At 41.2% G+C, this 26,715-nt stretch overlaps 1 protein-coding gene across 2 annotated transcripts in view; it reads left to right on the forward strand.

Moving 5' to 3' along the window:
* COLEC12 (collectin subfamily member 12) overlaps positions 1–26,715 on the forward strand; it is a 99,427-nt gene that overhangs the window by 55,974 nt on the left and 16,738 nt on the right. For both annotated transcript variants that reach the window (XM_048057909.2, XM_048057910.2), the window contains exon 3: positions 21,919–22,041. In XM_048057909.2, the coding sequence (XP_047913866.1) occupies positions 21,919–22,041 (123 nt within the window). The remainder of the gene's footprint in view (positions 1–21,918; positions 22,042–26,715) is intronic.

Raw genomic sequence — 26,715 nt, forward strand, 5'->3', positions numbered from 1 at the left:
TTTCAAGAGCTTAGAGTGCTTTAAAAATGCATAGGCTCATAACTTTACAACCAGAGGGGACCATTATGACCATGTCATCTGACCTTTTGCAGAACAGAAGACAGAATAATTGCTGAATGATGCTCATAATTTTTATTTCTGGATGTAGGGCATGTCTTTTAAGAGACATCCAGTCTTAATTTTAAAACTTAATGTGACAGAGAATCCATTAAATGTCTTTTCCACTGCTTCCCATTGTTAATCATCATCTCTGATAAAAATCATCAGCTTGTGTCTGCTAGGAAAACGTTTAACTTCTCCACCCATTACATTAGATCTTGTTGTGACTTTGTTTACTAGAAAGCCCCGTGTTATCAGAAAGGGTTTTATCTATGAACAAAACATGAATGTCACCTTAACCTCATCTTTGAGTAACTGAATAACAAGAGGCTGTTCAGTCCCTCATTTTAAGGATTTTTTTTATCATCCTTTCTCCTGTACTGTTCAAGCTGTTGCTGCATTTTAGGTTTTCAATGATTGGATGCAAAAATGACGTACATTATTTCAGTAGCGTCACCAGACACAGTTATACCACATCTCTAAATCTTGGTTATACATCCAGCCATTGCATTTGTTCTCAAGTAGTGGGTTCCTGCTGACAGGCTCTGGTGGTTACCCCCTCTGCGACCATCCTCTTGCTGAAACACAGTCATCTCTCTCCAACATGACTGGGCTTTTGGTTTTTATATTTAGTTAGCAATATTAAAAAAAAATAGTGGCCAAGTTAAATCATTTGCCCCACAACCCAATTGCTTTGTAGATTTGTCTCATATGTATTTTCCTAAGTTTACCTCCTCTGCTGGGGCTCTCCCTGACCATACATTCAAGACCCGCAGGCTGTGTTGAACCCTTCTAAGTTCATGGCAGTTGCTGGGTATTTTATGCTGTACAGACATATTGTCCGTATCCTCACAAGTCCTGTTAGAGGTTATATTGCCATCTGTAAGGATGAATACAGATTTTGCATCAGGCTTTTTCTGGCTCAGCACCTCTTTGATGTGTCCTCTTTCAACAGCCAGGTGGGCTGCCAGCTTAATACAAAAGATAATGGTAATGCTCAGACAACGAGTTTCTCAATGCAGTGATAACTGTCTTTTGATACACCATCAACATCTAATTCTGTCACAGACGTCTTACATGATACAAGAGTTGGTTCTGTGATTTTGGAACGGCATATATTCCTCTGAGTCTTTGTTGAGGTGGTGTTGCCATGGAAATAGGTGGATTATTTATCTCCTGTTCTTCTGGGGGCTGAGGGGGCGAGAGGGAAAGATGTTAGAGGGTTTGGGGCTTTGTTTTGTTTTGCTTACAAATTTTGTTCTGCAACATTTCAAAGGCCCTCACTGCCAGGACTCCAGGCAGAGTAGCTGTAATACTGCATTCACCAAGTCATTCATAATGCACTTGAGGTTACACCATTCAAACTGGAACATGTTCCAGGTTGACCATAGAGCCCCTGCCCAGAATTTCTTCCAGGTTAAGCACAGGGATGTACGTGACACAAGAGAAAACTCAGAAGAAAGCCAGGCCACGGACATGTGTGCAGTGCAGCCGCTGGGTCTCGATGGCAGCAGGGACTCCTGCAGAGGAATAGAGAGCAGGAGGTGATGGAGCAGGGCTAGGGCTCTGTGCACAAGGACCAGGAGACAGAGAGCAGAACCAGCATCCCACTGCATGTCTGCAGTTTTGCGAGGGAAAGGATGGGAAGAAAGAACAGGGTTTGAGAAGAGAGACTTCAGGAGTCAGAAGATGGGTATAAACAGACCTCTGGAGCTACCAATGTAGCTACCATTTATGTGTTATGGAGGTGGAGAATTGAAGGTGAGAAGAATAGACACATAGCAGAGGAATGCATGAAATGCAAAAGAGTCTGATGGAGGAAAAGGAGTTAGCAGCGGCTGCAGTGCTCTGCTGGAGGAGGTCAGAAAGCAATGTAAAGAATCTGGTGTCAAGGGGATTTTAATCATTGAATCAAGAGGTGGCCAACCTGGGGTCCAAAATTTTAGCAGAAAGAATGTGGAGAAAGCACATTGTAGGAACTTCTAAAGAAATAACCTGTAAGACTTAATGACAGCTTCAGCCTGAGTTAAAAACCTCGGATTTATTCACAAACCAGCAAGGAGTGAGCCATTGATATGCTCCCCTTTGAAACAACATGGAAAATTAACACATTCTTGTGGATACCTATAAGGAGGGATTTCTGGCAGCTTTAATTTTGAGTTGTGCAAAGCTGTAGCTATCACACAGAGAGCTGAAATTCCTGAGCAGAGGAGAAATGTCCTGCAGAGGCAGGCAGGATACCAAAAGAAGCGGTGTGTAGCATCTAGCTGTCTATACGTTCGTACGGGGGAAATTAGCTGTGTGACAGGTACTGTCAGTGGAGTGTCAGAGACCTGCAGAGCTCTCAGGATGTTTGTAAGGGAAAAGATAGGGATATGTGAAGTAGACTGAAGTGACTATTCAGTGAGTGACACCATGTCAGTCACTCAGTTTTTACCTCCTCTGGCTAAAATTCAAAGCCTGGTTACAGAGGGCTAATTTATCCGAGTCTTGTTCTCATTTCTCCAGTACCTACCAAACTGGCTAGCTAAATTAGAAGAGAGACCGGGGACTGGAGCAGCAGGAAAGCTAGGTAAGGATGGAGGGATGAAAGCTGGGATCACACCATTCCTCAGTCTCTCATAAATACTCACTTGACTGAATGACGTGCTGTTAATTATGAAGCATTCTGAATGCAGTTCATTGCTGAAGCTGTTAAGTGAGCCTTTATATTTTTCTCATGTTCAACACATATAAAGGAGGAAGTACAGGAGGCATTACAATCGTGCACAGTGCACAGTGACCAAGCAGAGAAGCTTTACTTTGCAGTAATTCTCCTAATAATATTATTCCCTATGGCCCAGGCTAGATCTTGTGCATTTGCACAGTCCCCAGTGGTGTTGATGGAGGCGCTGCCTCGACAGAGAACCCGGAAGGGCTACTGAAAGATTTGATCCTGAGAAGAGAGAAGCTGATTTTGAGCATTATTTTTGTTCTGAATCAATGACCTTTCTTCACTTTTCAAACCCGTTTGGGCATCCCAGAAAATATCTTAAAATACACAACCAGAGCTATTGGACACAGCTTCTACAGTTTATTTCAACAAGTAATATCTTAAATACTTCAGGTGCTGTTCTGTTTTTGCTTGTACCGATTTAGATCTAGAGTTACAACTGTGGAGTCATTCTGGATTTGTATGGATGTAAAAGTGTTGAGAATCCAGTTCAGCAGAAACAATTTGCTCAGAAAGGCAGGAATTTCCAAGAAAACCTGTGGCTATGGCTTTGCTTGGTGTATCTCTTGCAGTAGAGGGACCAGGTGTTTCAAACTCTACCTGCTGTGGGTCTATTTTTCTATTTGTTGGTTTATTTTTGTTCCTGTGCTGTTTAGTGAAGACAGTCAGTCTGTATTTAAAGTCAAAGGAGTAAACACAGAAAAGTACACTTAAAAATTGTCTATCAAATGTAGCAAAATACTGCAGATCTGATCAATGTAACATATTTTAGGGTTGAAAATTGGCTTATGCTAAATATCTAAACTTGGGGCAAAATTTTTGTGACTAAAGTAAAGAATTTTTAGTTAGAAAAATGTTAAAATTATAGAAAAAATATTTATTCTCTGTTCAGTTCTGCAGTCATTGAATCATAGATTTTCCCATGAATTCAGTGTTTGTACCGAGTTCATAGGTTTCTTTTTCTAGAGCTGTTGTTTCGCTCTGCCTGCTCAGCCAAAATCAGGAATTCCAGTCACTTTTTGATTGACAGAAATAAGTAAGAAAGTGGGATTAATCCATAGTCTTAAAAACAGAGACCTTGGCTATGAAGGAACTAACTAAATAGTAATAAGAACGATTTTTAAAAGAGCTGAACCACCAGCAACTTCAGTTAACCTCCTACTCATGTATTTAATGTTAGACTGTTTCTTTGTTGAATGGTCCCAAAATCACTAGGAGTTCCCAGGTAAATTTTAAATGCAGGCTGTTTCTTCAGTATCTCTCCTGAACCTGGAAGTGCTTTACATTCTTGTGGCACAAGAGCATCCCCTTTTCATATTCCAAGTAGATCTGAATGGCATGTCATACTGAAGAAATGTTTGCTTTGCTAACTAGCATGTAGAGGCAGAGGAAGGTAGACCTGAAAAACTGCAGTAAGGTCAGAAATAGAATACCCACTAATTTCCACCTTCTCGTCATTTCTACCAATGATGACGTTTTATGCTAGATAGCCTGAAACTCTATATTACAAAACATCTTTAAATAATCTGTTCACTTGACAGTCATAATACTTTAATTGTGTTATCAAACAATTGCAGAGTTAGGGACAAATTCTGTAGATTTCTGAGCGCCTACAGCTGCAAGTGAGTTGGCACATCTGCAAGGCCATATGAATACCAGACTTGATTTACAAGGTGAATTTACAGTACAGAAAGTTATCCTAATTCATTATAATAGTATTTTAGAGCTGAGTTTCAGCCTCCAATAGCTGCTAAACAAATTCAGTCTGTTTAAATAAATATACATTCACCAAAAAGAGTCTTGATCAAGCAAAGTGAAAATACAAATTTTAGAAGCCACGTGTTTTGTAGCATTCTGTGTCCTACAAAACTGAAGGACGGTCCATCCTCTTTTTCAAAAAAAAAGAGCTGAAAAGCAGGGAATGGGCAGCAATCAGCATGCCAAATTTTGGTTTGTTTTATCTGTGAGATGGTAATGACTCTGTGAATTTCCATGGAGCAAGTACAAATAGAATTTGGCCTTGCTACTATAAGAAAGTAAAACAGATTAATCTGAGACTTAGCTTGAAGATGGAGTAAGCCAATGGGAACTGGCAATGAATCCGAACACTAAGACTTAATGAAAATTCAAGGCAATGTTTTCTGCTTTGTAAGGTTGCCAAGTACTATTCAGATAACTTAAGAAGTCACAGGCCCTTGGTATTTTGTTTTGCAACACATTAAACAGCCCTGTTGAAATGCCACTCTGTTAATTTAAGGCACCCTCAGTATTACAATGTCATTTTATCGGTCAGTAGGTGTCATACAAACTATATGATCCATTTGTCTGCAGTGGGCGCTCAGCTTGCCACATTCTGATGCCTACTAGACCAAAATGGTGCAAAAACCAGTAGTACATCTACAGGCTGCCAAAAAACTCAGCATAAATGTGAACTCCCCTGCCTGTGGCAAACATGGTGAATAATGAAAGTTGCAGCTCACAGGGAGGCACTTTTCTTGACTGTGAAAGGCCAGTGCACAGAGTACTCATTGCACCATGAAAAACTGACAAGAAACCTCATCAGTCTCTGTTCTCCTTGCAAGTTGAGGGAACCATCCCGACGGAAAGTTTGCAACGAAACAGGTTCAATGCTCAAGCCTTTGTGCACAGTTGAAGAGGTTCTTCACCAAGAGAGTGGTCACACACTGGAACAGGCTCCCCAGCGAAGTAGTCACTGCACCAAGCCTGTCTGAATTTAAGAAGCATTTGGACTGTGCACTTAGTCACGTGGTCTAAAATTTTGGGTAGACCTGTGTGGTGCCAGGAGTTGGACGCGATGATCCTTATGGGTCCCTTCCAACTCAGGGTATTCTGTGATTCTATGAGTTGCCCAGTAGTTCTAGAAATCTTCCAGTACTCAATGTATCATTCATTCTGCCTTCTTTGGATGTAATCAAATTGTCCTGAAACGCAGCATTGACTTTTATTGCTGTAACTAAGGGGTGCAAATACAGCAGGCACTACGTTCGGGGTAGGGACTGTAGGGACTGGCTGGATCGCAGTGTTTTCTTGTGAATATCAGGTGAACTCAATCTTAAATAGTACTTCAGTAAATAGCTTCTACAAGCCTGCAGTTAGCACTTTCCAGTTTTCCAGAGGATGCTACTGTTTCCTTTCCTGGTCCTAAATCTTTACTTCCCATATTGTGCCATTTAGTAGTCACTAGCATTATCAGCAACTTTTCACTGATTTTTGTAGTCATGGTACGTGTGATTTAGTACTATGTCTTTTCACATTCTGTATTAATTGACTGAGACATTCTTCTTCTTTCATATTTTTCTATATACTTTGAGTGCTTTTCGAGGAAGAAGTTACACATTGATAGAAAGAGCTTCCCCCCAGAATTTGGTGAGCTACTCTGAAATAGTTCCTGCAGACTGGAAGGGTCAGCCTCAGGACTTGGATTCTGTACATTTATTTTAAAAATAAATAAATGAATAAAAATAAAGAAGAGCAAAGATCACAAGTGTGTCCTTCCACCACTAGCTAAGAGACACATACTTGCTTTGGTTGTTGTCCCACCAGTTACCTGTGTGACTGGAGACCCTGCCTGAGAATGGCCAGGTCTCACGCTGAAAAGAGTGCCCACTCTCAGGGCAAAATAACAGGGAATGTGTTTAGCAAGTGGGACCAAAAATGTCTCTCCAAAGCTCTCAACATCTTCTGGTAGTACCACAGGCCCATGATTCAACATAATGGACTGTCCCCAGGGAGTTTCTCCATTGTACTAATAGCTAAAAGGCTTTTAATTAGCTTCCAGCCTTTATTCTTTTTGATTCACATTCTTTTGTTTCTTCATCAAACAGACTTCCCACATGCTTTATAAGAAAAAAAAATGCTGTGGTGTTCCAGCGTACAGAGCTACGCTGACCCGTATCATCTGCTCTCCCCATCCAGTGCCATAAAACATCTGGGAGGGTTATCTGCTCGCTCCCCGTTTTCATTCTGGGCTAAGTTATATGCAAGGGCACGTCCCCCTCAGGGCAGTGAGACGCCTTGTCAGCACCACTGATTTCCCCTAAATACATAAGCTTTCTGTGCAGCAGGCCAAAGCAAAGGCACACCTATTTCCATTTGTAGGGATTAGAGCCAAAGCACTTAACTGCTCTGACCTCTTGTGTATGATAGGCCGTACAATCATATCCAGTTACTTCTGTACTAAGTCCAATGAATTGTTTTTTGGCTAAAGCATATCTTTTAAATGAGGAGACAGGCTTGATCTAAAGACATTAAAATACAGGGAATCCCCAGCGATGGTAATTTGTTCCAGTTGTAATCGCCCCCACTGCCTGAATTTTTGCTTCATTTCCAACCGGCATCTTTTTACCTCCAGCATGTAGCCAGGGGTTCATGTTATGCCTTCTCTTCACAGAAGTGCCCTTTAGTGCCAGCACTTCATTAAAGCACCCAGAGTCTGCAGCCAAATCCTTTTATTTTTTCATTTAATGTTTTCTTCTGAGCAGGAAAGGCATTTGGATCAACTCAAGCTTCTCACTGCAAACCCTGTTCCCCTGATAAGACTCGTAGCAAGGTAATGGCAAGTAAGACTTTGAGACTCCATCCTATGGATGTAGGGATCATGGGCATCCATGGCTCGATGGCAGCCCCCTCCCATATGTGCTGCCTTGGAGCTTGCAGCTCTGGAGGCTCCTGACCACACCAGGAGCTGCCTTTGGCCACCAACTGCAGCAGGCCTTTTCTCATGGCCTATGCACAACGTGCCTGGCCCACAGCCACCAAAGCTGTCCCGGCTGCAGGTGTTGTCTCCAGCAGGAAAAGCCTGGAGAGCTGCAGCAATGGGTCAGGCTTTTGGGGTCCCTGTGTCAAGTTGGCTCTCCATCAGTGCTGTGTTCCCCAAGGCCTGTCCGACTTCCAGCTCCTTGCAGCAGGCCGGGAAGATGGATCTGCCCTCTTTTGCACTAACGTTGTGATGGGAATCCTTTGTTAGCTGTGGTGGGAACCATTTGTTAGCTTTCTTGTCTTCTCATCTGTCATTATCCTTCTTGGAGGCACTGCTCTCCAAGCACACGCAGCACACAAGGCTTATGCTTTTTTTTCCTACCATACTTTAGCCATGCAGACAGTCATTTTCTGTAAGTGGTCCCAGCTTATCCCGCAGTTCAGCTAGCTTGAATGGCCGCCCTGTATGCCTCATTAGTTACGTGTTAAGTTTTGTGGTCCTTTGGAAACCTTACCAAGTTTGTGTCCACAGCTGAGAGAGGCCAAAGAAGGATCTCCCACAAAGCTGGATGCCGTTTTCAGACAGTGCAAAACATTATGGAGCAGCTAAGCAGTTTAGTAACTAATGAAATAATGATTAAAAATAAAGTGCTCTTCTGTCCTCTGGCTCCTGTCCATGTACAGCAAAATTCTGACCTGAGGTTGCTCATGCACCTTGGCAAAAGACCTAGAGGAAATTTCTGTAAGTGCCTTTAACTTGTGCTTAATAAAGCTCTCGATAAAACTAGGAGTGGAAGAGAGAAGAACCTGCCTAACAAATTGTACTACCATTAAAATTTCTACAGGATTGTAGGGCCTTCACTGGGTGTATCCTCTCTCATCTTTTGACACAAGAGCTACCAGGATATTTATCAAGTGGTTTAATCTGTTACGTTTGCATTGTGTGCACAACTGTGTGCTCTAATTACACTGCATTCATCTTGTAAAACTGTAGAGACTTTACCTTTGATCTTGCCAGTAAGCAACAGTATTCATGTGACAGGATATGAAGGAGCTGAATCCATTCATTCACCTTAATATTTTTGAAAGTTTTTGTTTTCAAGCATTAAAGAAAGTCTTACTTAAGCTATTTAAAGAGGAATGCATCCTTCACATGAGCAAACAGGATTCCGACTTTCCTTGTGGATCAGGCCAGCAGTGCAGAACAAGAGCAAGCAGAGTGGTAAAAACCATTATACCCTTGTGTGACAAGGCTACATCTTCTGTGTACAACAAACATTTCTTCTTTGTGGAGGCTTGAGTAAGATTGTCAGAGTACAAGGAGGTGATGTGGGACACATGCTTAGCAAACAAAATACGGCTTTCATCAAATTCACGCTAATGGTTCTGCTCACACTGAAAGCTCTGCTTTTCATGATCTTGTCTGTGACATGAGCCTTTAGCTATAGTTTATGGCTTTCAACATTTCCAGCTCTGCTTTTCAGGAGTATATAGTTCAGCCATGGAAAAATTAATATTGGGTTGAAACTTGGCATGCAAAGAACCAGCCAAGAAGTAAATGCTCAAAGTCAAATAAAACTGCTGAGAAACAGATATTTTTAGAAATACTTTCACTTTTAAACATGAAAATTATTTTTCAGCCTATTATTTAGAAGGCTTAGAGCAGTACAGGGACTTAGTGTCTGTGGACTCTGAAGACACAAGGGAGAGTTATTTTGAAGTTCATCAGACTTTTCTTAAATAGATTATAGTGCTGTGTGTTAATTTTTTTATTCCAGAGTTTCCACTGAGTTGCCAGTCTGGCTGCTTCACCTGCTCATCTTGTTCTACACTTTTAGCTTGGTGTGGAAGAAAAGCCATTTTCCAGCTCCCTGATTTGAGTGATGCACCTGCACTGCTATAAATTGTGTGCAACTCTGTGGAAGCAAGAGAGGTTACACTTGTGTAAGTGCAATCATGATAAGAAACAAGAGTGTTTAGTGCAGTGATCTGCTGAAAACATTTGATACTTGCATTGAGCAAATAAATTATAGTGTCTCCACATTTAGGTTGAAAGAGTGTGGGTCAAGGGTGCGATGTATTTCTCTGTTGGAGTTCCAAAGAGCAGCTGCAGAGTATGGCATAAATAACATCAGATATTGACTTCTTTTGGAGTGAAAAAGCAGGATGTATTGACCCTGAAGTTAAATATTGACCCCAGATTTGCTTCAGTCTCTTTTTGCTTGAAGGAATAATAAATCTTGGAGTTTGGCAAAAAAATAAGAGTTGAAAACCAATTCAGGCTTGACATAGTTGTGTACAAATTTGATACCTTTCTAAGTATAGAAAGGGTCAATTTTCCTTCTATTTTCAGTGGTATATCATATCAAAATAGGGAAACTTGATTATTACAACAATTATTTGAGGAGTACAACATTCTATAACAAGATGAAACATATGATCCAAAAACGCTGGAAACCAATGAGTAAGTTATAAGGCAGACATTTAGGTTTGCAGTCTAAAAGACTTTGGCACTAGCTTCAGGAAGAATAATTTTTCAGAATCAAAAAATGTACACATGTCATCATTCTCAGTTCACTCCGTTCCTTTTCTCCTTCTTGCCTGAACTGTTTCCTTCCAAAGAAGTAAATGTTGCTTTCACTTGCCTTTGGCTTGCTTTCACAGAAGCACAGGCTAAGATTTGGGTTTTTATTTTGTTGTTGTTTTCTACTTTAATGTATAGGATTATACATTTATCAAGAACTTCTAATATATATTTGCCAATTAACTGAGAAAAAAAAATCAGGTCTTACAATTTCAACTCAAAAGCACATAAAGTTTGTAGCAAAGTCTAATTTCTGTATTTGTCCTTCTGAATAAGAAAAGCATTTGGTTCAGTTTAAGCCTTTCTCCATAAACCTCAATTCCCTGATTCCGTAGCAATGAGCCTGAAATGCCTGGTTAACACCTGAGGCCTCTGTCTGCAGGTGTGGGAGTCACAGGAGTCCATGGCCTCATAGCGGCTTCCATGGCCGCTCCCCTACATGCTGCTCTGAAGCCAGAGACCCTAAAATTCCCTGGCTCCATTCAGAGTATTTTGCAAATACTTAGTTTTCCATGATTTCATAAGCTCCCTAGCAAAGGATTAAAGATGTTCTTTTTAGCAAATTCAGCAAGGGGTATATGTTTCAGGAAGATTATTATTATTGCAGGTATTATTATTGCTATTATTATTGTTACTATAGCAACATGTCTACTGGTTTGTTGGGGGTGGTCTAACAAATTTCCCACGATACCTAAAAATGGCAGGTTGTTACAAGGCAGGCATGCACAGAACAGATTTAGTAGGTTAATGCTTCTGATGGATTGGTCAACTTTTGTGTTTCTGTGTTTGCAGTAGAGTTTTCAGCTCTTTAATGTGGTGACTGCATTGGCATTAGGAAGGCGGTACATTGGTGCTACATGGATGGGTAGTATGTTCCTTGTACTCCTGGCTAACCACTTACTTTGTCTGCAGCTACAGTGCTCTGGATGCCATTTGACGTAGCTTTTCCTCACTTGGAATGAGCAAATTTAATTATTCTATTTTCAGTGACTGTCAAGACAGTGTAAATTTGCTTGTTTCTTTATTAGGAGGGAAAACAAGAATTGCATTTATCAGCCTTGCTAATACTGCACTACCTTTGTGCAGGAAGTTATTGTAATGTATGGAAGAACAAATTTTCCTCTCTAAATGCAGAGAAGAACACTAAGCAGGGATAAATCACTGGAACTGTGATGGTATTAGGTGGAAACACCCCATTTATCAGGGCTGTTGCTCCTTACATTGCACAGCCATTGCACATTGGCTCAACTGTGAAAAATATTCTGATCACATGAGGAATTCACTCTTAGTCTGCTTTTTATCCAGGAAATTGGATGCTGGTGAAATTGAATGAGCCAGGACATGGGGAGAGCTCAGGAGCTGGAGACAGTGCAGGGCACGGAGAAGACAGGGGAGGGGGAACAAGGAGGGAGGTGAATGAGAAAACTGAAAGGTGGTAGCTGAAATGGGTCACAGTCCTTCATTTTAGCCCAGAAATCTAGCTTTATGGAGGAAAACACATCTTTTGAAAAGATAAGATTCAGGAAAAGGAGGTAGAGACTGAGGTTGGTTGGGGGAGGTTGGTTAGGTTGGAGGTGGAAACAGGTTTTATTGTCTCTGCTATCAAGACTGCAATATTTCTGAAGAAAAAGCCATACCTTAGGTGGCTTTAGAAGAACAGTAAGATGAAAAATAAATCCTACCCCTGTCAGCCCCTTGCCTTTGGACGTGATTTAACACCGTGTTCTCAATTCAGATGAGAGGAGTAAGGCAGCACCATTCCAGAGGAGCACTGTTTGTGCCTGGACATAATCTCACTCCTGTAGTTGAACATAGCCTTAGGAGATGAGGTATGAATTTACAGTCAGTGGATTTGTGACCGCAAGCTGTGTTCAACGCAGTGCCTGCAGGCACCCTTTCTTCTCCATTCAGGTACTTCAGCCATGCAGTCTTGATATTTTCGTGGAAAAGGTCAGTCAGAAGTGGCAATTTACATTCACGTCCGGAATTAAATAAACCAGTAGAGCATGTGTCCATAAACGTGATGTGTTTTCTGCACCACATCTCTCTATGAGGTCCTACTGTGTTCTTCCTCATGGCCCTCTCTGTTTTTGGGGCCCAAGACCAGCTGCCTGGTCACATTCTCCTTAGGGGCTTGTTTCACTGTTAAGTAGCCAGCACCAATAGGAACGCCTTCACCTCATTTTTTACCTGCACCTAAGTCTTCCAAATAATGTCCTCAGACAGACTTTTTAGTCGGAAAGAGGCAATTCCTGTAGTAGAGGATGCTTCCTAATGAAGGCAAAAGAAGCCCTGCCACTAGGTCCGGCGAAGGCTGGATAAAGGCCTGCATATCAACTTGAGACATTTGATTAACTTTTTTTCACTTCTGTTCAAATTCCAGTTGGAACATGGAACAACATGTGTATTTGTAGATACAGATATATCTGCAATTTAGTGCTAACTAATCACAGTCTTTATAACTTTCTCAAACTTTTGCTTTTCTGCATGAAGTTGGATATACTTGTTCATAGCCTGCAGGCAATTATTTTTTTTCCTCCTGAAAGCCTCATCAAAAGCAGCTCTGTATTTTCCATAATGGAAAAAGAGAAATATATTTTTATGACATCAAGTATGGTTGAAACTCTATTTCGTTCTGCTCCAGCAGGTAACGGAGAAGAGAAAAAAGCTTGATGAATGAGAAGGGCAACCAGCGTGCTTCTTCCTGCCTAGTGAAAATTGGTTTAGATTCATATGTGTTGCAGGAGTTTAAAAGCGCTTTACAGAGACACATGGGATTTTATAATACACTTGAATGAACGACCTGCCGCGACGGCATTAGAAGTGCACATGTGCATATGCACACGCTCGTAGAAACTTTCACAGAACAGATGGGCTCCAAGTATTCCCATTTGACTTGTGCAGGCACATAAAGAAGTTTAATTTCTGTAGATAGCTGGAATAGTGTGTGTGGCAGCGTCGGTGAATACAGAGCTGTTGCCTCGTCACATATGACTGGAGTGTTCATTTGGAGAAGGCAGGCTCTTCTTTGGACTGTAAAACAGTGATTCGACCTATCACTCTTTAGCATTGTCCTCAAAATGATGATAACAGTTGCAGAAGTTAGCAAAACCAACAGTGGAAGCTTCCTGCGAAGAGAATGTGTTTTGCACCTGTGCTTTGGCTGACTTCACCACAAAATGACAAACCACATTTGCAGCCCCAACCGAGATTGTGTTGCCCTCTTAAAGAAATTTATCTTAACAGCCACAAATCACAGAGTTGTTATTTTTTTCCACCTACCAGTTAATGTAACATCATTACTAGAGTTACTAACACCTAAATGCTGTGTTATAAAAATACAGAATATTAGGGAAAATATATACTTAGAGTCTGTTACCTTGTTTCCTCCTTTCAGTCTAATGTAATTTGAATTAAGGCTAAAAACTATGTGCATTAATCATCAAATTATACCACCTTAATTAGGAGCTAAGTTTCATAAGGAAGCTTGCTCAGTTAAGAACAGAGGGCCCAGATGTAGACAGAAATGGCATTACTTTGCCATCTGGCTAAATGCTGTAACTCTGAAGGACACATCCCTTCTGTGACTTTGCTAAGTCTTTGTTCAGTCTAGTTTTAATTAACTCAGTGGATGGAATATCCTCAGATTGTCTTAGGAGACTATTGAACAAGCCAAAGATCTGGCTTTGATCTCCCTATAGCTCTGGTTCTATATCTTCTTACGAGTCAGTCTAAAACTCTCTTGTTTGGGCTATAGTTTGAGAAAGGCTTTTTGCCGTGGTGTATTGTAGCTGTCTTCCTGTCATTGAACAGGTCTTTAATTCACACATTATTTTTATCTTCTTTTAACTGTTCTAGTTTTTCTATCATTTTCTGCAAAGCTTAATTAGATTTTTGGGGTTAGTTCCAGAGGCATGCACTGAGTGATCTCCTGCTTGATTTTCATTAACTGAGGGCAGACACATCTCTCTTGTTCCAGACAGTTATTTAAAAGCAAAATCACTTACTGGTTTTTGTTCTGGTTTGAGTTAAGCTCTAGATATGTCTTTAAATCTAGTAGTCTACGGGATGTTGGACCCTCTGGTAGCGTGATATCTTTACCACATTGCTATGGCTGGACCTTAAACTACTGCAAATCTGTGATTGTTCTTAAAATCTACCATGCTAGTTTTTCAGTTCTGCTCATAATATTTGCATAACATACAGTTCAGATATTCAGCAGTCTTTGTTCATCCTGTGTTGTGGTTGGGCTTTTTGTATCCTTTCAATTAAGATATTTGGTGTTTAATCACAGTAGGACATTGTTTAGTAATGGTATATAATTAAATGGTGATGGTTGTTGAAGTGTATAATTAGGATTTTTGACAATTCATTGTGAATCTCTGGTCTGCTGTGAAGAGGAACAAAGCCAGAGAGAAAATGCTGGCTGGGTTATATAAATAAGTGGGAAATGATGGTCAGGCTGAAAATGAGGGTTCTCCCCTCCTGTAATGAAAGGCTTTGTGTACATTACATAGAATAAAGTATTTCTTAGGCTGAAAGCTTTCCAGAGATAATAGTGTTGGCCCTCTGAGACTCTTTATTATGTCAGATGTGGGATTATGGATTTACGGGAAGCGGCTGCTACCTCTGACAGACTCGGTCTCATGGAGGAGACTTTTCCTCTCCTGCCTGCAGAATTTCAGGCTGCAACCTGCACATCATCACAGCTGGGGGCTTTCCAAGTCGTCCAAGAGAAGAAAACCCCTCATCTCCACTGAAATACCCCAGGCTTTTCGGACAAACTGCCCACTCATGTCTGCCTCCAGTTTCAGGGGACATGGTGAGCCCTGCTGGCCCCAGCCCAAGCATTGCGCCCGCAGTGGTGACGATGGCTCTTTGAGAGTAAGATTATGAAAAAGCCCTGTCAGTGGTGGATTCTTTTATTGTCTTCTGGCCTTCAGCCTTACGGAAAGACTTCTTTTCTTTTTTTTTTTTTACAAGTCTGAGAACACGCAGTTCTAAGATGCAATCTGAAAGCCTCCCATCACTATATAGCTGCAAGAAAGGGATATTCAGGTGAAAAAGAAAATACCCCAGTGTGAAGCTCGTGGTAAAATCAGAGGAACCATCATCATTGTCCCCAGCAGGAATTGCACAGCTCTTTCAAGAAATGAAACCCCATTCACAGAGCAGGCTTTGGAGGTGTGCTTTTTTTCCCTCCAGAGGTTATTCATGCAATCAGGTTGTGCGAGACCCTGTAGAAACCTGTGAGGACAGAGTGGTTTGGGGTTGGTCTGTTGATTTATTAATTTATGAAGAAAGAGGCACTGTGTCTTGCAGTGTTTACTTGAAATATCAAGTGGCTGTTTCAGCCACGGCCTTGCTGCCATATTTCATGATTTTCCACCTGGCACAGGAAAGCTGGCACGAGTGAGGTGAGTACATACCCACCGCTTAGGTTTCAAGTTTAGCTGCTTTGAGTGCTTCCTAGTAAATAACCACAAACCTTTCCAAAATAAACAAAGCTTTCTTTTATCCCTACTTGATTAGAAAAACAGAAGCGAAACTACTGAGTTCCAGAACAAATGACAGCATGTTTGTGCTGAATATTTTTACCAATAGCACAGTAAAAATCTGAGCATGGAGTCAAGCAGGTCGCTCCCGTCCACCTTGGATCACAAGCCAGCACCGCACCCCCTGGGCTAGCAGGACCATTGTCATCATGAAGACTGTAGATGTGGGAGGAAGGCTGGTACCCATGGGCCCCTCAGGGTCGAGCAGAAAGGAAATTATGGCAGGAGACTGAGCAAGGAGTGAGGCAGGGGGTGGCAGCAGGGACAATTTGGTAGTCTCACTACTCTCCTACTATGTCTAATAAACTGAGAGTCTTGGTTTCGCTGGCTGATAGCTCTCTCCAGCAAAGCCCCAGAGATGGGTTTGCAACTTAAGGGCTCCTGCAGACCTGTCCTGCAATAACCACAAAGTTTACTCATTCAGCCACACGTACCCCTAGGATGGGGTCGTCAGGCAGCATTTAGGTCACAGAGAGGGGCAGTGGCACCATGCGGTCAAGGGGCAGCTGCTTGGAGAATCCTCAGTCCGTGCTGTGCTCACCAGGGCAGCAGCCTCATGCTAAACTCTCCCCATCCCATAACCTGGTGTTGTGTGGGGATGGACCATCAGGCAGGGGGGAAAAAACAGGGTGTCTGTTTGAACTTAGCTCAAGTTATAGCCTTTATAGTGCAAGGACATACTCCAAACTAAGGGAAGGAGATTTTTACTCAGGAAAAAAAAAAAAAAAAAAAAAAAAGGTGTGTGTGTGTAAAAAATCAGAACGAGAGAAGAAAAGAACTATGAACCAGTCTGAGTTTTTGCCATTTATAACCATTATAAAGAATTATTGCTTTCTGAGGTAAGTTAGTCCTATGGAGCCATCAAATCATCCGTTTTGCTGACTGCAGCTAAACCATTCATGGAGGATCACAGGAATTGTTTCCATGAAGGGTAGGTTAATAACCTGTAAAACCACATAGAAAAGAAGACAAAAACTTCAGTTTGAGTTTTGTGGCTGGCTTGATCCAGTAATCTCAAAGCTACACGAGGTTTATTGTTGGCAAAGATGTATCTGCTTTTCATTTGAGTGTGCTGAAGTAGTATGCTGAGGTTGTGTCTGTACAAAAGCTTCTTTCTAAAAAACATATACATGCACATGTATGTATATATGTGAACATGAGTGTGTAAGTATATATACTTAAGTTATATATATATATATATATATGTGTGTTCACTCAAATGACAGAATTTTAAAATTCTCTCAGTCCTGTAAGATAGGTTTCTTTTCCTAATGTCTAATCATGCTTATTTGTAAAAACAACAACAACAAAAAAAAACTCCTTTTTGCACTTAGGTATGTGAATTTAAACACTTATAGCCTGTTTTTAAGAGTTTTAGTTATCTAAACCTAGAGATAAGTTCCTCCTGGGATCATCTACTTTTACTAGTGAGTTCAGCACCCACTGGGAGCCTGTTAAGTGCCTCTCAGTATTTGGTTCTTACCTACATGTTGTATGTACTCAATAGTTTATTCAGAGCCCTTTAAATACAGCTCTTAGATATGCTGCTCATCAGTTTTGAAAACATTATCCTGGAGAAATTTATCATTTGGAGGCTGTGAACCAGGCTTGAAGTCTTCCTTCCGAACTGCAAGGGATGTTATCTCTTCACAATGAATCACACTGGGGAAAACCCCTCCTAACTAATGTACATATTTTCGTTTCCTGTACTGCATTTCTTCAATCATCTTATCAGCACATTTTTTGTCAGGGTTGCAAAGGGAACCTTGCATCTTTGTCAAAACTGATCTGCTAGCAGAAATATTATGGGGCCACCTAAGATCCTGCAGCAAGAGCCAAGAAAAGAACACAGAGGAAAAGACTTCTAAAAGAATTATTCAGCAAGAAAATGTGTGTGCATATCATCCTCAAGTGTTCAGAGACATGCTCCTGAAGCGCAATATAGTTGAGGAGTTAGGTATTTACAAGGTAGCTGCTGCATGTCAAAGAGCAAAGATATTTGGTCTCCCATTAAAAAACACAGAACAACAACAATAAAAAAAATAAAAGCAAACAAACAAAAAGCCCCTCCCCCAGCAAAACCTCTGCTTATCTGGAGCCCAAAAGGCATCTGCAGATGTATACCCCCTGCGTGAGAACAAAGTCTTCAGTCACTGGAATGCAATGCTATAAAAACAAATACTACAAAGCCTGGTAACAGGGGGATGTCTCACTTGCATATTTTTTTGTGACCATCTTGGTTTGCAGAGAAGGGGGTCCCCAAAGCATGTGAGCCAGCAGGATCTCTTTGTACTGGGTCGCTGTCTGTTTGGCCAGATGTCTTCCCAACAGTGAGATAGAAAAACCAGAGATCTTATTAAAATAAGTCAGGGAAGGGAATGGAAAAAAGCATGTGTCCAGCGAAACAAGGCACATCATGTCCCATCTGATATTTATTAAACGTTGATCAAATCAGCGGTGAGAAATGCACATCGTGCGGAAGTGACCTTGGCTCCCTGGGTTTTGAAGTTAGTGACAAATGTCTGGGAGCAGACCAGCATTAAAACCACGTGTACGGGACACAGAGAGGAGTATGCTGGGATAGAAGCAATGACAAGAAACCGAGAAGAGCAGACTGGAGCCAAGAACCCAGTTTTGGAGGTTTTATGTATGTTCTAGCAATGGGATGGGCATGCAGAATCTCTCCCTGTACATTTACTGTATGGCTTTCTGGATGAGATGTTACACATCTCCTGGAAGAACACAACATGAGCGAGCCATGAAAACGAGCAGTCAAGTGGGTAGAAGTGCAATTGATTCTGGTGGAAATTTTGTCACATTAAAGCCCAAGTGTGGCTTGCTTCAAGACTTGGCTCTGAGCTTTTGTGATAAACCTGAATACTAGTATGCCAACCTGCTAGGTGTTGTGTAATCACAGTGAACATTTCAAACCACCTCCCATCTGTTCTTGCATAATGTTTTGGCTATTGTGTCTTTTCAGAGCAACCCTTCAATATATAAAAGAGTGTCCTGAGAGTTTGGACTAAATGTTTCTCCTGTATTAGAACAATCTTATTTGGGATTGGTCCTAAACCAGGGAGCAGGGAAGAACAATTGGGCGAGTTGAAGCCAGGTTCCTTGCTTGGGGAGGAAGTGGAGCCCTGATTGCGTTACAATTCATCCCTATACAGAGAGGGTTGCACTCCTGGCTTTTATCTTTACTCACAGTCTCTTTTGTTTGACTGCACAAAAAGACATCAGAAAGAGTCTTCCAAAACTTTTCTTCAAGGTACCTCTATCTTCAGTAATTTTTATATGTTTAGCAAACTACAAAGTCAACTGGGATTAGCAGCAGTGTTAAGGGCTATGTGTTTGCAATAAAGAGTACATGTAATGGCTCTAGAAGACTTGACTGTGTCCGTCTCTAGTGAAAGGACAACAACGGAGCCTGTCAGAGCTCCCTGGCTTTTCACTGCAGTCCTGGACCTGGGGCACATTAGATGAGGGTTGGGGGGTTCGCTGACAGTCAAACGCAGTTTTAAGCTGACAGGCAGAAAGCACCAGCAGGCACTGCTATACGCTGTTCCAGCCCCGATCAGTTAATGGAATCGCTGTAGCCTGCGTGATCACTTTAGTACATGGTGTTTATGTTATTGATACCAACAGCGCTGGATTGCTAAGGGATGGAAAGATCTGGCTTTTGTTGGGGTGCTGTTCTGCTGTCTGTTTGAAATACGCTGAAAGTAAAAGTTCCAAAAAGCCAAGGTGCTCTTTTATTGAACCAGCGGTAGAGAGGACTGAGACAAGGGAAACAAGATCTTTATGATGTAGTGGAGCATGCACGATACTAGGTGCGGGACTGCAATATATCCAATGACATCAGCACTGCTTCAGCTCATTGTACTACCCAGGAAGCTGGAGTACAGTGACAGAAAGCAGGTCATGTCATAAAATGAGTAATCTTAATATGAGACTGCCATCAAGTGAAACTTTTCTACGTGCAGTCGCTGTCAAAGGTTTTGTTTTGATTTCTGCCTCTCTCGGGGCTTTGTACCTCTGCAGTCTGTCAGTCTTCCCAGTTATGGATTTGATCCTGCTTCCATTAACATTGAAATAGTGAGGATCAAGCTTTCTGTTATGTGTACAGCTTAGAAGGTGAATCTGATGTGCTTTGTGCTGCAAGCTTCCAGTGTTTTTTGATATGTGGGATGTTCAAAGACTTAGAGTTTGGGAATATGAATTTTAAACCCTTCAGAGGAGGAACCTTGCATTCAACAGTACACAACCCTCAATGAGCCCATTAGTACCATCTAACAGCAAAATGGTGATCCTTTACTTTGTTTACTGCAAAACTTTAGAAAATTGTTCTTTCCTTCTTCGGCTTTTTCAGCAAGCAGAGCTTCCCCACTTGCAAAGTCCTTGAGACTATCAAGCAGACAAAGAAAACCAGATAACACACCAGAACCCATAAGCAAACTAGACTATCAAATTATGGACTCCTCACTTTTCTTTTTCAGGAGTTACCAATCTTCCAAGTCCAAGCAGTGATAAATGGGCTCTCCAACTGCCCGTGTGGGCACCAGCTCCTCTACTTCTCAACCTCACAGGGAGGAGTGAAGCTTTTCCCCTCCAGTTCCTCCTCTGTGGCTTTGTCTTACTTTCCCCTACCATTCCTGAAAAAGAGAACCAATTGTTCCCAACTAGCCTTATGCCAAAACCTCAAGTAACCCAAATCTATGACATCGCATTCGTCACATGGCAGCAGAACGCGGCGTCACAGCTGAAAGGTTTAGGAAATATGAGATAACATAATGTGGAAAGCAGGCTGACCTGTGAGAGAGGCATTTCTGCCTTTCCGTGGCTAGTATATGTGCAAAGGGAATTGAGAAAGAGGCCTAGTCAAATAAACCATACGCAAATCCTCCGCCTGAGTTGCTCCAGTTTGTTCATCCCTCCTTCACGTACCGCAGGCCCGAGGAAGTCAGTAGATGCTATTCTTTGAGGGAAATAGATTGACTTAACGTGCTGTGTCGGTCACCAGTCCTCAGTGAGCCGAGGGGAAGAGGCTTGTGCTTTTCTCTTCAGAAACACAAAATAAAAACAGCTCTGCAGAGGGGCATGAGCTGGGAAAAGTAAAATCAGCTGTGGGCTAGGCCTCGGGGGAAATATAAGTTACTCATAAAAAGCTACAGAGCAAGTCTTGATTAGTTAAGTAATCTGGTACACAGAATTTATTAGAACTTAAAGCTTTCCTGTGGGACTCCCCTAATAGTTCACAAATAGAGTAAAATATCAAAGAGATGCATATTTTGACAGACACAGAGAGCTGCATTTATCCTGGCCTATTAATGCATGTCATAAGGAGGACTAAATCCAGCCCTTCCATTTCGGTGCATTTTGCATGTTTTTACACATTCATGTTTCTCCCGAATTTCTTGGTAACTTAATGCCTCCAAAACTCTCAACCTGTTTCTGAGGAATACATTAAGAAAAGAGGAGTATTAGCTCCATGATATACTTAAAGATATCAGAACATTCTGCAAAAAGCTCGAATTTAGAATAGTAAGGGTTTGTTTTCTGCCATTGGTTTGAGGCCCTTTTTCTTAATCATGTCTACAAGGAAAAATTCACCAGCACTCTTCTGCTGGTATGGATCTGCCGCTAGCTTTACCAGCGTAACAGCCCTTGTTCTCTTTGAAAATAGCACACTCCAAAAATAAAAATGAAAATCAAAATAAATCTCATTATGGAAAGAAAGTGTTCACACAGCAGGCATTTGTGGTAACGGTTGCAAGGCAGGGCCTGTACCCCTATCACACTTCCACAATGCTATTTTATTTCTGTATTTTCCTTCTGCCAGAGCATCTACTGTCTCATGTTGCCTCTGCCGGCTGACTGAATGCTGAGAAAGAGCTGCCATGGTGTGATGCCTGACAGAGGATATGCTGATAAACATTTGATTTCCAAAGCTCATCACAGTCTTGTTAACAGAGTTGAAAAATAGTCCAGTCTCCCAGGAAGGCTCCAGTTTTTCCAGCAAAGAACCTACTTCTTTTCCACAGCCTAAAACCCAAAGTGACTGTATCACAGAGCTGATGCTTTAACCACTGCGGAGGTTATCCTGGAAGGATAGGCAGAGGGACACCCATTTATCATCTGCTTACATAAATATTTTGTTTGTTAGAACACAGAGGAGAGGAAAAGGGAAGATAAAACCAGCAATGTGTCCTTTTCCCTTGTTTTAAAATTCTTTAAATCTTCTTTTGCAGGTATTCAGGAGGGGACTCAATGTACCAAGTGTAAAAATAACTGGGCACTGAAGTTTTCCATCATCTTATTATATATTTTATGTGCCCTGTTAACAATTACAGTAGCCATTCTGGGATATAAAGGTATGTATGAATTGAGCGCAATATTTCTCGTTCAGTCAAGCATCCAAGAGCATTTCCATGTACTAGATAAGCAATTTATCACGTTTTCACCTTAAATATTCACCTTTGGCAATGTGGTTTGTTGTACACACATGGCAACAAACCTCAGCCTTATGTTTTCATTTTCAAACAATTGTGAAGTTTTCAAATTAGATTAGAAATTTGAAAAGAGAAAAAAGGTTAGAACAAATTGATTGTCCTTCCACCATGAAGGAGTAGCTGAAAGACTCAAAGCTCTGCAGTATTTGCTTTGACTTAATTTCATTGAGCTCTTTTACATGTATCAGCACCTTTCCAGAGCAAATGTCCTTCTTAGTGGGAGAGCCAGGAATAGTCTTATTAAGATAATTATAATATTTGTCACAGGAATAAAGTGTAGGATCAATATTACTTTGAAAAATCTGGAAGAAAGATTGAAGCAAGAGATGCCAATTTATTGAGTTACCTACAATTATTTTGATGAATAAAGATGCTTAGAAGCTTTTGACAGTAATTTCAAAGACTCTGACAGTTTGGCAACCCAGTAATGAAGGAAAGTTGATTTTTACAAGTCCATGGTACGGCACATTGGAAAGCATAGCTTAAAATTCCCATACCAAATGGGGACTAATTAACAGTAGCAACTTAGACATTCTTATGAATGAATCAATGTAAATGTATGCTTGTTGTGCAGTCACAGCTATAAATTAAATAAATTAGATGTGAAGTTCTTGAAAGAAAAAGAAAGTGAATAACATTATTTTGAGCATTATAGTAGGACACTGCAGCATGTTGTGGAGAAAACTAAGCTAGCTCTAAACTAGCTGCTTGAGTACAACTCTCAGTTGTAGCTTCAAAACCCCTCCAAGAAGCTGGGTCAAATATTCATGTGATGAGCATGCAGTGCGTCCTGTGCCGCCAACAGCTGTGCTCGTAGCATAACTGACATCATCTCTGGTCCTTTGCCAGCGAAAGAAAAGGAAATTGTAGAAATAGAAAGGGATAAATACTTATTTGAGAGGATTCACTAGAGTTTTGAGTGGGAAGAAAATGAAAACTGCTTGGTTTAGGTGGAAAATTTAACAAGGGAGATGATAGAATGTGAAGAACAAATATTCTATCAGAATAGATATATTCTTTTTTTACTATAAAGCAGACAGAATGTGGTAAATTAAAATAAAATGTAAAAAGCAGTATAGTTGCTCAGATATTCTCCTGAAGAATGTGTAAGTGGTTTCTGAAAGGAAGATTCTGAGGATAAAGATTCTTCAGGATTCGAAAAATTGTTCTTGGTCTATAAGGATAAGATAGGTTATACTGACTAGGGGAGGACAGACTTAGGCGTTTTGCAGGTATAAATCTGCAGAGCTCTGCTTCCAGCGAGTAAGGATGTGATCTTTCCAGGCTATAAACCAGACACTAAACGCCTGGGATTTAGTGGAATTTTCCTCAAGAGCGTTTTATTACACGGTTGTCAGTTCTGGGGCTTACTAGGAGAATCAGACCTCACTTGGCATCAGAAAGAGCACGTCAAGTTGCAGGGACCATTGCTCTGTATCTCGCTTTGGCAAGCATTTGCTCCTATATGTGTAGGAAGCAATAGCAATAAGGAAACTGTCCAAAAAAATCTCTTTGGGAGTTTCTCTTCCTCATTTCAGTCCACAGTTTTCCAGCTTCTTTCTCCATGGGCCTGCAGCACAGTCTTTTCCACAAGCTTTGCTCTCATCTTGAGGCCCCTTCTTTGCTGCACTCAGTTCTGAACCTGTTTCTTGCTCTGACTAGTTACTCATGCCTGACCAGGGACTAGTCTTTCTGTTACAGCCACATTTATCCAGGGTAAGGACAAAATAATTTCCTCACCCATAGAAATGGGAAAAGGAATACAGAAACGTGGGTAATGCACATCTACACTGACCTTAGGACATCTTGGTAACCACTCCACCTGAATTCCAAGAGAAAGGCATACATTGAAAAAAAAGTCCTTTTTGGTCCAAAGAATCCCTTCAGAAACTCCAAAGCAACAAGCAGACATATGTCAGATATTAATTTCACCCTTTGTACCTTGCAGTTTAAGAGCTTTGTCTCCACAGTGCCTAAAGCGCTAATTTGCAGGGAAAACATGAGCTACACGAAGCCCCAGCTGACAGTACATATTCAAAGGAATTACTGCAATATTTTTCTTAGTTGGGAAGGAATTAGGCCTTAAAGGAAGAACAAAACTGAAAATAAAATTTTATAAAGCTCTTGAACTCTCCCCTCTGCATCAGTTTGGCTTGTCTTTTTTATTGCAATATTACACTGAAAGAAGGAATTCTGCTGGCATCAGGGATTCTTGCAGTCTCTTAGCTAAGTTTCCATTAAATTTGCCTCCCACACTTATGTTTATAAAGCCCCAAACTACTTTTAAAACTTTCATTTCCTACATAGTATTTAGATATCCTTTGTGATTTAAAACGTTAAAACTACTAATCAGTGGATTAAATATGGCAGACAAAAAATAACTCAATGGGAGGCAAAGTCAACACAGGGCAAACCTCTAAATTGGTGGTAAAAATTACATAGTAGGTTGGAGAAACCTGAAACCAAAACATGAATTAAATACCCAGGTCATGAAGGAATAAAAAATGAGTTTACTATTAGTTTGCTTTAGAAGAAATATTAAATTGTTGTTTTAAAACATTAATAAAGGAATCTGTAATTTTTTTAACATACTTTCTTAAATTAAATGTGAAAATACAAAGCTATAATTTTTCTGGCATCAGGCAGTGTCAGGTTAAGGTGAATGGTTTTTCTGTGACTCACTCCATTAAGGGAAGCTACCATGCTTTGTTTGAATTTCTGGTAGTTTTCAGTCGCTGGTCAGTTTCGTGGTTGGAGCTAATGCCAGGCAGGAAAGGCATTCCCAATAATAGGATGCCCGTCCATGCTACTGTTTTTGAATGCAAGAGCACCAAAAGCAGCTTTGACCGTGGGCCTGTATTCATTCTCCCCACAGGGCAGTAGCAGGAAGGGCTGCAAGAAGGTAAATAAGCCACAGCTTGCTTGGGGAGAGAGTTTGGGCAGGAGACAGGTCAAGACCCCCAGGACTGCAATTTGCTTGACAGTGGAGGCTAAGATCCTGCCCCTGTACAAAGCAAGTACATACAGACTTGCCCTCTGAGGGGAAACAATTAAAATAAAGGAAATGGTTTGCCTGATAAAAACTAATTCTGCACTCGACATCAGTTAATCTGGGTAAGACATCAACAGCCTAATGTCATGTAGACAAAAATCACCGCCTTGTGAGCAGCCTTCTCTTTGCAGCCTCTAAACTAGCATCTTCCTGCTAAGCATCACGTCGGCCCCTCCTGACCCAGGGCTGCTGCCTGGTCCCCAGATACACAGCAGAATTAAAAGCTGCTACCTTCTGCAAGGTGCTGGGGACTGAAAGACCCTTTAACAGTGATCCTTTGCAATCTCAGACAAAGTCCTGGCACGGTCTTCCACACATGCTACAGCCAGTTGTCAATTATACTAGTAAGGCGTCTGATTGAATTGCTGTTTTGGGGCTGTTTTGCACAAAAAACATTCATGCTACAGAACACTTTCAGTCTTTTTAGCATGGGCTTTTTTTCTTCTTTTTTTTTTGTGGCAATGCAAATACCATATGCTGTTGTATCTGCAATTCCATCCACTCTCACCACCTGCCAGTACAGGCTACTACATATTGATAGGATTTCTACTGCTTTCATTTACTTTGGGCTCTTCAGGGGAATGCTTTAATATAAGTTTCCAGTGTTAGATTTCATTCAGCCATGACAACATTCTTGTTGTTATAGGGCAGCATAAAGCCTCTGGTTTACAAACTTCAGATCTGAAATACAGGCTATCACTCACTTGAACTGCAAAAGGAAGTAACTACATTTTCCTGTCATTGCTGTTATATATTCATTTGCCAACTCCAAGTGTACTGCATAACTGGAGCAAACAGATAAGTATTACACTGAATTTGAATTAACATAGGCAATGTGACATCGGTAGTCAAGGCAAAGATTCAGCAAAGACATTTGGAGTGGCACTGCTTTTTAAATCCAGATCCTTTCGCTGGGTCCTTTATAAGTGCCCAGAGTGAGCCATGTCCTTCACAGTGACTATCCATAAACAAAGCAGAACATCGCAGACTGAACAAGGAGTTGCCTAGAGCTGGCCAGAAAGAAACACTAAGTATGGTCCACACGCTCACCGTATATGATACGTGCATCAGTGGAGCAGGAGAAGTAACTGAAGGACCTCTGCTGATCTGGGCTCCAGCCTGGAATACAGTCAGGTAGGACAAAGAGAGGATCAGCTCTGGCTTCATTTAGGAAAAATGGCACACAGTATTTTGACAAGTACCTTTAATAGGCAGAAGAAAAGTGAAACTTTAGTGCTGTAGTGGGAGGAAAAAATCTTTCTAAAGCAGATGTTATTGAGCAATGGCCCCCTGAAAAAGCAAATCCATTGTTGCAGCCTGGTGATTAGCAGGACAGCTGCCATCATCTCAAACACTGAAATCTGCACCTTGACTCTATGTTAGTGCACACACGGAGCTTCTCTTTTACTGGGGTTGTTAGCAGCACAGAAAGGAGAAGGAAGGTAATTCACTGTAGGATGTTCGCTCACTCTGAAAATCTTGAG

Source organism: Anser cygnoides, chromosome 2 (genome assembly GCF_040182565.1).
Source record: "Anser cygnoides isolate HZ-2024a breed goose chromosome 2, Taihu_goose_T2T_genome, whole genome shotgun sequence".
Lineage (NCBI taxonomy): Eukaryota > Metazoa > Chordata > Aves > Anseriformes > Anatidae > Anser > Anser cygnoides.